General features: G+C 40.7%; 1 protein-coding gene across 1 annotated transcript; it reads left to right on the top strand.

Annotated features, from left to right (window-relative positions):
• Positions 1–3,104: 3,104 nt before the first annotated feature.
• LOC117260602 (polyadenylate-binding protein-interacting protein 2-like) lies at positions 3,105–11,863 on the top strand. Its single transcript, XM_033632592.2, has 4 exons — positions 3,105–3,238; positions 3,490–3,688; positions 8,421–8,612; positions 11,128–11,863. The coding sequence occupies exons 2-4, from the start codon at positions 3,548–3,550 to the stop codon at positions 11,191–11,193; spliced, it is 399 nt and encodes a 132-aa protein (XP_033488483.1). The 5' UTR covers positions 3,105–3,238; positions 3,490–3,547; the 3' UTR covers positions 11,194–11,863.
• Positions 11,864–13,003: the final 1,140 nt, after the last annotated feature.

Raw genomic sequence — 13,003 nt, 5'->3', positions numbered from 1 at the left:
CTTGTAACTGTGAATCAAGTAAAAAAACATAAACGATGCCAAGTTCAGGTAGGAAGCAGCTGAATATAGATATTTTGTGCTATGTTTAACAAAACAACAAAAATCAACAAAAGCTCGCGTTCGAGACTACAGTGATGCGTCAATGGTACTTGCGGAATTTCGGAAACTGAACAAAAGGTCTCAGCGGTCAATATTATTATTAAAGCAACCCTTTATCACCATGAAAATTAAATTGAAAGTTGAATGAAATAAATGAGTAATAATAATAATGATAAGCAAAAACTATGAAACACTTAGGCAAACCTTTTGTGCCAAACTTCAAACTTATGAGATAGTCATTTACAATATTTATAAATATTACGAATTGGTGTTGTCAGAAAAACCTGGAGCTGAATGCTCTTCAACGTTCAGTGTGCAGGATTTAGGGGAATATATTGGCACATGTGGAATATTATATAATAATACGTATGTTTTCTTTGGTGTATAATCACCTGAACAACCTGAAAATAAGAATTGTTGTGTTTTCATTACCTTAGAATTAATTGCTTACAGCTACATCAGGGGCAGGTCCATGTCCATGGGGTCCTCCATGTTGCATCACTGTGTCTCTACAGTAGCCCAGAATGAACAAATCAAACACTGGCTCTAGATAGAGGCATTGCATTTTTGCATAGCCTGTCTTATCCCACAGGCCACTAAAGCTGATTCTAATCTATGTACAGTACAGGCCAAAAGTTTGGACACACCTTCTCATTCAATGCGTTTTCTTTATTTTCATGACTATTTACATTGTAGATTCTCACTGAAGGCATCAAAACTATGAATGAACACATGTGGAGTTATGTACTTAACAAAAAAAGGTGAAATAACTGAAAACAGGTTTTATATTCTAGTTTCTTCAAAATAGCCACCCTTTGCTCTGATTACTGCTTTGCACACTCTTGGCATTCTCTCCATGAGCTTCAAGAGGTAGTCACCTGAAATGGTTTTCCAACAATCTTGAAGGAGTTCCCAGAGGTGTTTAGCACTTGTTGGCCCCTTTGCCTTCACTCTGCGGTCCAGCTCACCCCAAACCATCTCGATTGGGTTCAGGTCCGGTGACTGTGGAGGCCAGGTCATCTGCCGCAGCACTCCATCACTCTCCTTCTTGGTCAAATAGCCCTTACACAGCCTGGAGGTGTGTTTGGGGTCATTGTCCTGTTGAAAAATAAATGATCGTCCAACTAAACGCAAACCGGATGGGATGGCATGTCGCTGCAGGATGCTGTGATAGCCATGCTGGTTCAGTGTGCCTTCAATTTTGAATAAATCCCCAACAGTGTCACCAGCAAAACACCCCCACACCATCACACCTCCTCCTCCATGCTTCACAGTGGGAACCAGGCATGTGGAATCCATCCGTTCACCTTTTCTGCGTCTCACAAAGACACGGCGGTTGGAACCAAAGATCTCAAATTTGGACTCATCAGACCAAAGCACAGATTTCCACTGGTCTAATGTCCATTCCTTGTGTTTCTTGGCCCAAACAAATCTCTTCTGCTTGTTGCCTCTCCTTAGCAGTGGTTTCCTAGCAGCTATTTGACCATGAAGGCCTGATTCGCGCAGTCTCCTCTTAACAGTTGTTCTAGAGATGGGTCTGCTGCTAGAACTCTGTGTGGCATTCATCTGGTCTCTGATCTGAGCTGCTGTTAACTTGCGATTTCTGAGGCTGGTGACTCGGATGAACTTATCCTCAGAAGCAGAGGTGACTCTTGGTCTTCCTTTCCTGGGTCGGTCCTCATGTGTGCCAGTTTCGTTGTAGCGCTTGATGGTTTTTGCGACTCCACTTGGGGACACATTTAAAGTTTTTGCAATTTTCCGGACTGACTGACCTTCATTTCTTAAAGTAATGATGGCCACTCGTTTTTCTTTAGTTAGCTGATTGGTTCTTGCCATAATATGAATTTTAACAGTTGTCCAATAGGGCTGTCGGCTGTGTATTAACCTGACTTCTGCACAACACAACTGATGGTCCCCACCCCATTGATAAAGCAAGAAATTCCACTAATTAACCCTGATAAGGCACACCTGTGAAGTGGAAACCATTTCAGGTGACTACCTCTTGAAGCTCATGGAGAGAATGCCAAGAGTGTGCAAAGCAGTAATCAGAGCAAAGGGTGGCTATTTTGAAGAAACTAGAATATAAAACATGTTTTCAGTTATTTCACCTTTTTTTATTAAGTACATAACTCCACATGTGTTCATTCATAGTTTTGATGCCTTCAGTGAGAATCTACAATGTAAATAGTCATGAAAATAAAGAAAACGCATTGAATGAGAAGGTGTGTCCAAACTTTTGGCCTGTACTGTATATAGATTAACTTTATATCATTAATAAATGACATGGAAGGTTCTTTTATGCTGGTTTAGCACACTATCTTTTGTCTCATTCCCACAAAGCTAAAGTCTCTCTTGGTTTATGAGGGTATACAATGTAAGAATTTGTATATAACTAACAGTACATACCATTTTACTCTACCCTAAATTAAATATTTGTTGAGATGCTCTATGTGTGTGCATGACGGGGTCACAACCTACATTTCACTGTGCAGCCCTGTTTTGTAAAATTATAGATAAATCCTGTAACAGTATGAATCCTTATCTTCTTAATACAATTGAGGTACTTGTACTTTACTTGAGTATTTCTGTTTCATGCCAATTATACGTGAACCTTTTCCTGCACTACATTTATTTTACAGCTGTAGTTATTTTTGCAGATTTTGATTTTAGATACAAAACAACGTATTTAATAAAACTGTAGAACAGTGTATACTGTAGTAAATCTACTGCTTGTGTGTCAATATATCAGTGTTGTATATGTTACATAACAGTATAAGCCACTGAGTACTGATACCTTTAATGTTTTAAGTACATTTTAATGATATACTTTTTTATTTTTACATAGTTTATTATGGGAACCTCTTCCAGCTCTGTTTATGGCATTAATTTGAATTAAATCATGTCATTAACCGAAAGAATGTCACAAAAAGAAGCCTACTTTCCGACTTTTCATACCGTTTGGTTTTAACAGGCCATGTTGCACTTGAAGGCAGCACAGTGGTTTATCGAATCACAAGCGAGCACGAAGTGACGTCGGCGATGTAAACAAACAGAAGCAGCGCGGCCATTACAGTTACAGAAGAGTTCGACAGAGAGTTGACCGTTGGCTCCGCTGCCGTCGAATAAACCTTGTTATCAGGTATTTCGACAATGAAAACACACCACTTTGTTTTCTTACATCACTGTGAAGCCACTGAATGTTTGTGTCAACATGTTTCTGTTCGTGTAACTCGCTTATTCTGGTGCGTTCACTGTAAAAACGGCGACAGTCGCTAGCAGGCTGCTATTGTCTGTCAGACAGCGGCCATCACAGCGACCCTGACCGTTGACATAACGGACCAACTGCTCGGTGTTTAGAGGTTAACGTCGTGTCTCTGTGTCCCCCTGTAGAGCTGAAGGTCGGACTGCAGTGATCGAAACCGTGTGTGTGTCGGTGGTGAGCAGTGAAATGAAAGACCCGAGTCTGAGCAACGTCTCCCCGAACATGACGATCAGCAACGAGGTCATCCTGAGCAGCCAGTTCATCTCTGAGGACGACCCGTTCGCTGAGTACCTGTGGATGGAGAATGAGGAGGAGTTCAACAGGCAGGTGAGGACCAGACAACACACCTGGAGCTCAGGTTTAAAGGGAAGATACACCCCGAAACTGCAATGTGTTGTTTATGTGTTACAAGACATAATAGATAACACAAACATTTTCTCATCGTGTAAAATGAATAGAAGTATAATTCAGCTCTGACAAACGGTTTATTTAAAGGGAAACGGTGGTGCGTTCACCACCCTGTTGTGTTATGCAAGGGTGCTATTTTTTAATAGGGCGTAGCCTGATTCATTTCAACTCAAAGGGGCTCTATTGGCATGAGAGACATATGTGTACATTGCCAAAGCAGTGTGACACAAAAACAAAAAGAGTATCTATAATAAGGATCTACTGGAATTTGGTTTATGTTCCTTAGTCACTACTGATTGGGTAACACCTCTGACACACCCACCAAACAAGAGGAAACAAACCCAAAAGCTTGTTGCACACAATCTTGAGGAAACATGGATCCACAATACTGGATCTGCAGCTGTTGAATGCAGTTTGCACGCATTCAGGACATTCTGCTGTCTCATAACATTTCACCCTGAACTTTGACCCTCATGCGCATATATTTGTTTCCTTGGAGACAAAACAAAATGCTGTTCACTGAGCTCACCAGAGACGGAGGTCAACCCAGAGTGAACTGCTGTTGTTGTTACTTGGCAGTGTGTGTGGTTTTAACTTTGAAGTTATAACTGCATATAAGCTAGATCTAACATGTTATAGTCACCACAGTAACATTACACATGCATCTCTCCATCATGATTATTTTCATAGTTATGTCAATTTGTTGTGGTATGCTGTATGAGTATTTTGTTCCTTTACACAATTAGTATTTGTGTCATTACTAACCTGGACATCAGTTACTTGAATTTGCTGTCAGCTGTCATTGTGACTTATGGCAGCTGTCACACAGCTGTCAATCTGTCCCCTGTTTGCGGCTCAGTCAGAGGAATGTGGGCCAGAATAGCCAGTAAAGCATGCTGGCTTGCATACTGCTAAATCAGACTGGATGTAGTAAAACATGCTGGTATTTATAACATACTGCATTTGACATAATATGTATTGGGACATACTAAATCTAAATGGCTGTAATGTTTTTGTATGCTGCTGTCTCGGCCAGGTCTCCCCTGTAAAGAGACTGTTGATCTCAGCAGGACTTACCTGGTTAAAAATGGGTTAAATATAAAAAAATCTTTTTCTGGCAGATTATATAGTGTGGTAGTATGGGTATTGAATGCACAGATGTTTCAACTCGGAAACTGAAGCAGAACAGAGCACACCACGTTGAGACTGAACTAGGCGGGGGTCCCGTTTATTCTTCTTCTATTCACAGTCGCTCAGTGGAACATGAAACCAAAAAAGGTTGATTTCTCCTCCTTAAAAATGACCTGGATCTTATGTGTCACGGGGCCCATAAAAAACACATTTGAGACTTTGCCCATGGATTTATAAAGACAACTGGATACAGCGTCGGAGGCGGGGCTCCAGTCATTCCTTTAAAAGTTGCTCAGTTGCATCTCCGTGTTGTGGGCTCCACAGAGCAAATACACTTGAGACTTACGGCAGCCAAGCCTTCGATTTTATTAATAACTAGACACTGGACCCCAAGATGGCGCATACTCATTCCAAAGGAGTTGCTCACCCAGAGCACATGTTAGAAAAGTGTTCTAGCTTCTGTGTTGATTTCTGGTTTAGCTCTCTGCTTACTTGAATGGGAATAAAAAGATTTAATTGTGCAGCTCTTTTAGACTTTGGAAATATTATTGGACTGAATAGATCAAGTCCTTACAGTGAAATGAGTCATTTTGCAGGTGTGTGACACCCAAAAAAATGTGTCCACTAATTCACAGACATCTCTTTCACAATCTGAGTCTAATGGAAAAGTCTTGTTGGGCCTTGATTCTTTCAGCACTTGGAATAAATCTTGATGCATCAGCCTCTGTCATGGTGATGTGTCTCATCTGTTGTCAGTCGGTGAGTTTCGTTTGGGTTCCACCTCCACGTTGCAAGTGGTGAAAAAGAGTTTACCCCTGCTGTTGTGCAGAACATCAGCGGCATTTTTTGTTGGTACATGTGAGACATGTAGAAACAAGGAAGTGAGTTTGGTGATGTTATGTGGGGGACTGCTGTGATTGGTAAAACTCACAGGAAACCATGATGATTGGTCAATTTTGTGGAAAAATTGTGGTGAGTGGACAAAATTGCAAGGACATGTAGAGTTCAAAGGGACTGATTCATTTTGTGTTAACCGTTCAACACAATGGAGAAGCCGTGTTTTTGCGCTGAAGGCTGTAGCAGTAAAATTTCTTGCTGGATTTAATACTCGATCTATCCAGTCTGCACACTGGCTGTCTTAGGCAGCATAATTTTCTAACAGTTCTAGTGTGCACATAATACAGACTGAAACCTGCTTGGAGTTAATCCCATAATAAAGTTTAATTATTAAGACCCACATAACTGGTTTGTGTATTTTCGTGCATATACCTCCTCAGCATTTCTCTCAGTGATGTTTTCAGACCGTCAACACTCTTCCACTTCTCCAGGTGAAGAAGGATGATTTCACTTCAGTGTCTCAGAATTTGTTCTGATGATTCAACCAGCCAAGTGTTGAAACGATCCAACGCACAGTCACAGAATTTTAATATCTGGAGCCGACACACTTCTCTGTGTTGCACTGACTCACGGTCACAGTTTGATTTCTTCCACCTGAGGTTGTTTTGAACGCCGGGCTTCCAGCTGTGAGTCAGAGGACGTCTCTGTAATCCAGCAAAACCAGCGGGAGCGCCATCTGTTGAGCAGCTTCAGGACGATGTCATCATTGTCGTCATTAATATCGTTATATCATCACCTCTAATTAACAGTTTTGTAGTGTTGTACATTTTTATTTTTAGATTCCAGGCAGCCACGACTCTTTGTTTCACTACAGGAGAAAAATGTGACTGCATCACTGATTTTAGGGGTGTAACAGTGAGTCGATTAAAATGAATTAGCAACTATTCTAATAGTTTTTAAATAGTCCAAGTTGTTCAAACAAAACTTACAAATATTAGATGTTTCCAGTGTCTCAAATTTGAGAAATGTGCAGCCTCTCTTATCTCTAATCACTGTGAACTGAAAACATTTGAGCTTAGGACTTGATGACATCTCTTTGGGCGCTGGGATTTTGTGATAAGCACTTTTCATTTTTGTTTTTTAGAGTTGTTGCGATACCACAATTAGAAGTGGCTCCGATACAGCGTGTATGAGATTCTATGCTTTTGTCCAATATCATGTCATTGTTTTAAAAATAAACTCTTAAGTAGTTTTACACGTGGATAAAATAGTTGTCAGAAGTTTGACAACATTTTACACCAGAGAGTCCCACCACTTTAGGGTTATCCTGAGCTGTGCTGTACAACAGTGATGGGAATCATTTCACATCTATACAGGGTCAGTAGTGTAGAATTGTTTATTATTTATTTGGCCTCAAAAAGTGTCAGATCAGTACTTGGTATCAGCTGTATTGCAAGTTTACAGATTTGCTACAAACTGTGAAGCCCTCACTCATCACTGTACGCTTTGTTCCAGGGCTCATCGGCCACCTTTGACCTTTCCTAGGCTCAATCACTATTTGTTCATTTATAAAGCCACACTGGGTAAACTCCCTTTTGTACATAAGTGCTTTGATTGAACAGAGACCTGATTGCAGCCACAGTCTGAGACCTCAAGACTTAGTTTTGCTGTCTGTTCCTGGTGCACAGATGGAGCTGAGAGAAAGCTCTGCTCCTCTCAGTTGGAATAACCTTCAAAAAGAGTTGAAACTGTGAACTGGTCTCTGCCTTTTAAAGCTCTTATAAGTACAAGGATGAATGAATTGTTTGGTTCTTGTCATTGTGCGTAGGCGTTCTAATATTTCTACATGTTACTGCGTGTCTCTTATGTTTTTATGGTGTGGTTGTTTGGCTGTAACTTTTAGTTTGCTGCTGTCTTGGTCAGGTCTCCCCTGTAAAAGAGACTGTTGATCTCAACGGGACTTACCTGGTTATTTATGGGTTAAATAAAATAAATAAAAATTCAGGTATCGGAATCTGGAAGGAAAAACAGTATGAGAACAACTCTATTTTTTATATATTTAATATCTTAATCAATGAATTAAGAAAATAATCAGATTAATATAATAATGAAAATAAACAAACAATAAAATAACAACTTAAAGCAGGCATTTAGTTTGTACAAGTAGATTTTCCTGTTGTAGAAAATTCGATGGAGAGCAAAACATAACATGTAACTCTACTAAATCTGTAGTGAATTGTCAGAACTGTGGCTGCAACAAAAAATTATTTTTCATTTCACTTAGTCCAGTAAAAATCTGTTTCTCAGAGTCCAAAGTCTTCAAATGTTTTGTTTGGTCTGACCAACAGGTCAAATAGGACTCAGTTTACTTTGATATGAAACAGACAAAAAAATAAAAGTCTGAATAATCAGAATAGTCGCGGTTTAATTTTCAGTCAATCAACGAGTAGATTCTGTCAATAGATTAATTGTTTCAGTCATTTTATTTTCAGAGAAATAAATGAGATGGGTGTCAGAGGAGAAGTCTGGTTAACGACATCTGTGTGTGTAACTGGATTTAAATTTATGCCGACTGTTTTTTGTGTGTGTGTGTGTGTGTGTGTTTACGTGCTGACTGTGTCGAACATGTAAAAACAGCGACGTGGTCCTTTAAAACTCACTCTGTGTGTGTGTTTGTGTGCAGGTGGAGGAGGAGCTGTGGGAGGAGGAGTTCATCGAGCGTTGTTTCCAGGAGATGCTGGAGGAGGAGGAGCAGTGGGAGTGGTTCATTCCGTCCAGAGACCTCCCCCCTCAGTCGGTCAGTCAGCTGCAGGAGCAGATCAGCCTGCTGGTTCTGGACGGAGACGTCCACGCAGACGCAGACTTCGATGTCGTGGTGAGTTCATAGAGTCGGCTTCAGCCAATCAGCTGCTGTCGTTTCCCAACTACCCAAGTGTTTCCTGAGACATTAATCTGTAAAGTAGACGACAATGAAAACTGTTAGTTGCAGCACAACCCATTTTGTAGCAAGCCTTTACTTTTGTCAAAAATACCGATTTATTGATACATACTGGATATTGAAACTGTTTCAGTACTCTCTTTCTGCAGTATCAATACACCAGTACAAACCAACCAATCAGAATACAGCAGGAACGAATAAAGTGCACAAACAGTAACAGGTCTGTGCTGGTTGGACAGGGTTAACAGCTCCGCACGGCACATAAACAAAACATCACATGTACCAACAGGAACCTCAACAAGAGACTGATAAACATGTCACAACATCTGCTGCTGTTTGTCAACTGACAGAGTCATTGTTGTACTGAATCACCTGGACCACATCTCATCACGTTTCCTCACCACTTTGGAACAACACTTCATTTTGTTTGGCCGTGTGTGTCACGGCTGGTGATGACTGTCTTTGCTTCAATGTTTTTTTTCCTCCCTCTATCACAGTGTTATTAGTCAACACATCGATCACACAGCCTGACACAAACAAAGAGACCAAGATGTTTTCTTTTCAGCAGTTTCCCTCTGATTCACTGTTTGACAACATGCAGGTGAAATGAAAATACAGTTTTGCTTTCACCCATAGTGCTGCATTGTTTTGAATGTTGGAGGTATCAGCCGTAGAGATGTCTGCCTTCTCTCCGGTAAAATGGAACTAATGTAGACGGCACTCAGCCTGTGGTGAGCAACAGTAATGTTCTGATCGCTAACTCAGGTGAGCTGGCAGTATGCAACTAAAAATACAGCTCACCTGAGGAGGACGCCATTAATATTTACATCTTGCACTGTCATAAGCACGAGCCTCTGGTCCATGAGTAGATGCACGCCTCCTTCTACGTGGTGATACAGTTGGCTGGTGTAGTTAGATAAAAAGAAATAGTTCCTACATGAAACTGCTCACAACAAGGTCTGTGGATTATCTTCAGTAACCAGGTCACGATTTCAGTAAAGAGACATAGATGTTGAGTTTTTCAGATGTAGTTGTTTAGAGCTTTGAGCCCCACAAGCTGAGTGAGTGCCATCTAGTTCTGTTATATTGGAGAGAAGACAGACATCTCTACGGCTGATATCTCCAACACTCTGCAACTCACACCAAAACAATCAGGGGTGTCAAACATACGGCTTGGAGGCCAGAACCAGACCGCCAAAGGGTCCAATCTGGCCCTCTAGGTGACTTTGCACACCTAATATTGATGCACATGTGAAGGCTGACAGGTGTCAGGTTTCAGGGGCAAAATTGTCAACTAGCAGCTTCAGTACAAAAGAATCTGTATCAGACTCATAGCTTAAAGCAGTATGGATGGAGCCCTGCTGCTGAGGCACTCACAAACAGTTTACAAAGCAGATTTGTAAATGGTTTGTGAAGCAGGGGATGGCTTAACCTGCTTCTTTTATAGCTTCCACTTTAGTGGGAGTGGAAAATTATTTTAAAAATGGACATGTAATGACAGTGAGTAGTGGACTGACTGAATGTGGAAAACTGAGACCTGTTGTTGAATTTGCACATATTTTTCCCAGGATATCACAGGCTGTTCATCATTGCTTTGTAAATGGACGAACGTTTTCAGGATATACTTTAAAGATGTTATTTATAGGTTATTATGCAGTGGTTTTACTAGTCTGGCTCTGTGTGGTCCATGAACTAAATTGAGTTTTAACTAGCTTGATAAATAAAGCACTACAGGTTAGAGGAAAAATATGTATTTTTGATTATGGAATGAACCGTCCCTTTAAACTAACTGTGGTACTAAACATCAAATGGTGACGCTGTGGAAACTTTACAATCAGTTCACATCTTCTGCAGATAACAGTCGGTAACAAAAACAAACATTCAAACCCGCCGTATGTCTATGAGCCGCCTCAGTTTGATGCAGATGTGTCTGACAAGAGGCCGTCTCTCTTCTCAACTCTCAGAGCAGTTTGAAATCACACACACTAACTGTAGCTGACAACAGGAGACACCAAGAGGTCATTTTGACCTTTCTTTGGTCGTGACATTTTCTTATCTGGAGTCTCTTTTCTTATCGTTCCCCAGCAGCTGCAGCTAGGAATTAAACTCTGGGAAGATACATTATTATCACGCAGGAAGAGCGACGCCTCCACCTCACCTCAAGGCTGAACGCTGTTTTAATGAGCTGTCTTCGATTCAGTTTCACAACAAACATTGTTATTAATGTCACGTGGGATATACAGACATGCATGTGTTCATTTTATTGCAGCAGAAATAGAATTAAAACAGGAGTTTCCCCTCACAAATATGGTGCGTGGTTCCTTTATGAATAAAATGACATGCAGCTGTAAGATTGATATCACACACTGAACTGAGAGAAAGTGATAAACGCACACACACCTGTTGTTGTTGATGTCTCACTCGTCTTCATTCTTCTTCTCCTCTCCTCCAGATGACGAGCAGTCTGAACCCAAACGCCAAGGAGTTCACCCCGGGCATCCAGAAACACGTCATGTGACCCCTCCGGGCTCTGCCCCCTCCCCCGCTGTAGTCAGCACTGTGACATCACCAACAAGATGTCTGCCGTATTTTCCAGCTGCCACTCGACCTTCAGCCTGACGTGTTGCCAAAGTTCTGCGCTCGCCTCGCATGTGTTCAAGTTCAGAGTACCGTTACCGTTAGTTACTGCAGTCCTCCACCTGTCTGTCTGTCTGACTGAGTGTCTGTACCTCCACCTGCCTGTCTGTCTGTCTGTCTGTGGTAACTCTCTGAATGTAAATCAGCTGAGAGGAGTGTTTGTTTTCACTTTAAGAACAAACTGGTTTCTGTTACAATCAGCTCCGATGACTCCGAGCTTTCATTTGCACTTTTATTTTCTAAAAACCTTAAAAACAAACTGTGTTGAGATTTTATTTAGAGTTTAGATCCGCTTTCAGCTGGTTGTTTTGAGTTCCTTCTCTCTGCTTTCTCTTTGTCTTTCCTCCCAGCATCCTTTGTGTTGTTCGACCCCTGTTTGACCCTCAGAGCCGCCGGCACTCTGCTGCCTCATTAACTGATGTTCGTTTGTGGTTTTTTCTAAATGCACATAAAGTACTGTATAAAAAGTCATATAAAGATAAAAAGTTGTAAAAAAAATTATCTATTTTTTCTTAATCTATTTGAAAATAAATGTTTATGGAGAAAAAGTCCTTCAGTGTTTTGACTGCACTCATTTTCACAGCAGCTTCATGCAACATTCAGTTTGTATTTAGTATCAACTCATTATTATTTTTATTATCAAATAATCTGCAGCTTATTATTTTATTAAGATATTTTAAACTTTATTAGATAGAATAGCCTCAGCATGAAAGGACACGCAGCAAAGGGCCACATATTGGATTTGAACCTGCAGCCCCCTGCGACAAACATGTTCCCATATATGGCACGCCTACTGTACCCACTAAGCCACTGGACTCTCCTGTAGATTATTTTTTAATTAAATGTGGTTGACGAAATGTCTGAAAATAAGTTATTAAAAAAAAAGACCAGCTCAGTGGCCTTGTGGTAGAGTGTCCGCCATGAGACTGGGAGGTCGTGGGTTCGATCCCCGACTGGGTCATACCAAAGACTATAAAAATGGGACCCATTGCCACCCTGCTTGGCACTCAGCATCAGGGGTTGGAATTGGGGGGTTAGATCACCACATGATTCTCGAGCGCGGCACCGCTGCTGCTCACCGCTCCCTTGGGATGGGTCAAATGCAGAGAACAAATTTCACACATTCAGGTGTGTGACAATCAGTGGAACTTTACCTTTCCTTTCCTTTCCTTTCCTTTACTTTACTTTACTTTACTTCCAGAAGCTCAGGTTGACAGATCCAAAATACTTGTTTTGCCCAAATAACAGCTGAAGACACAGATGTTCAGTGTGCTGTTACAAAATAATAAAAACATTTGCAAACACATTTGTGAAGCTGAGACAAATGAGTTGATGATCAGCTTATTGTTTCGTCTCCACAGCAGTTTATTAAATGAATCCTTCACCATGTGAATCCTTAATCAAAGACGTCAACGAAATTGATTAAAATCGGAAAGAAATAATATTTTTTATTTAAAAAGCTGTTGAATTACAAAATACCTTTCAGGGGTGGGAATCACCAGAGGATCCACGATACGATATCACAATACTTTTGTCACTATGCGATACTATTGCTATTTTAAACAGGTTGCAATGAAATATATTGTGATTTATTACCTTATTTTAACTATAAATTATGTCCCAAAAGAAAAACTTTGTCAACATGTGCTCTATCTAAGATAAAGTTTTCAGTCTGTTCATCTCACTTCACA

The sequence above is a fragment of the Epinephelus lanceolatus genome, chromosome 7 (genome assembly GCF_041903045.1).
Source record: "Epinephelus lanceolatus isolate andai-2023 chromosome 7, ASM4190304v1, whole genome shotgun sequence".
Lineage (NCBI taxonomy): Eukaryota > Metazoa > Chordata > Actinopteri > Perciformes > Serranidae > Epinephelus > Epinephelus lanceolatus.
The sequence above is the reverse complement of the archived record's forward strand: the minus strand, read 5'-3'. Positions and strand labels throughout refer to the sequence as shown.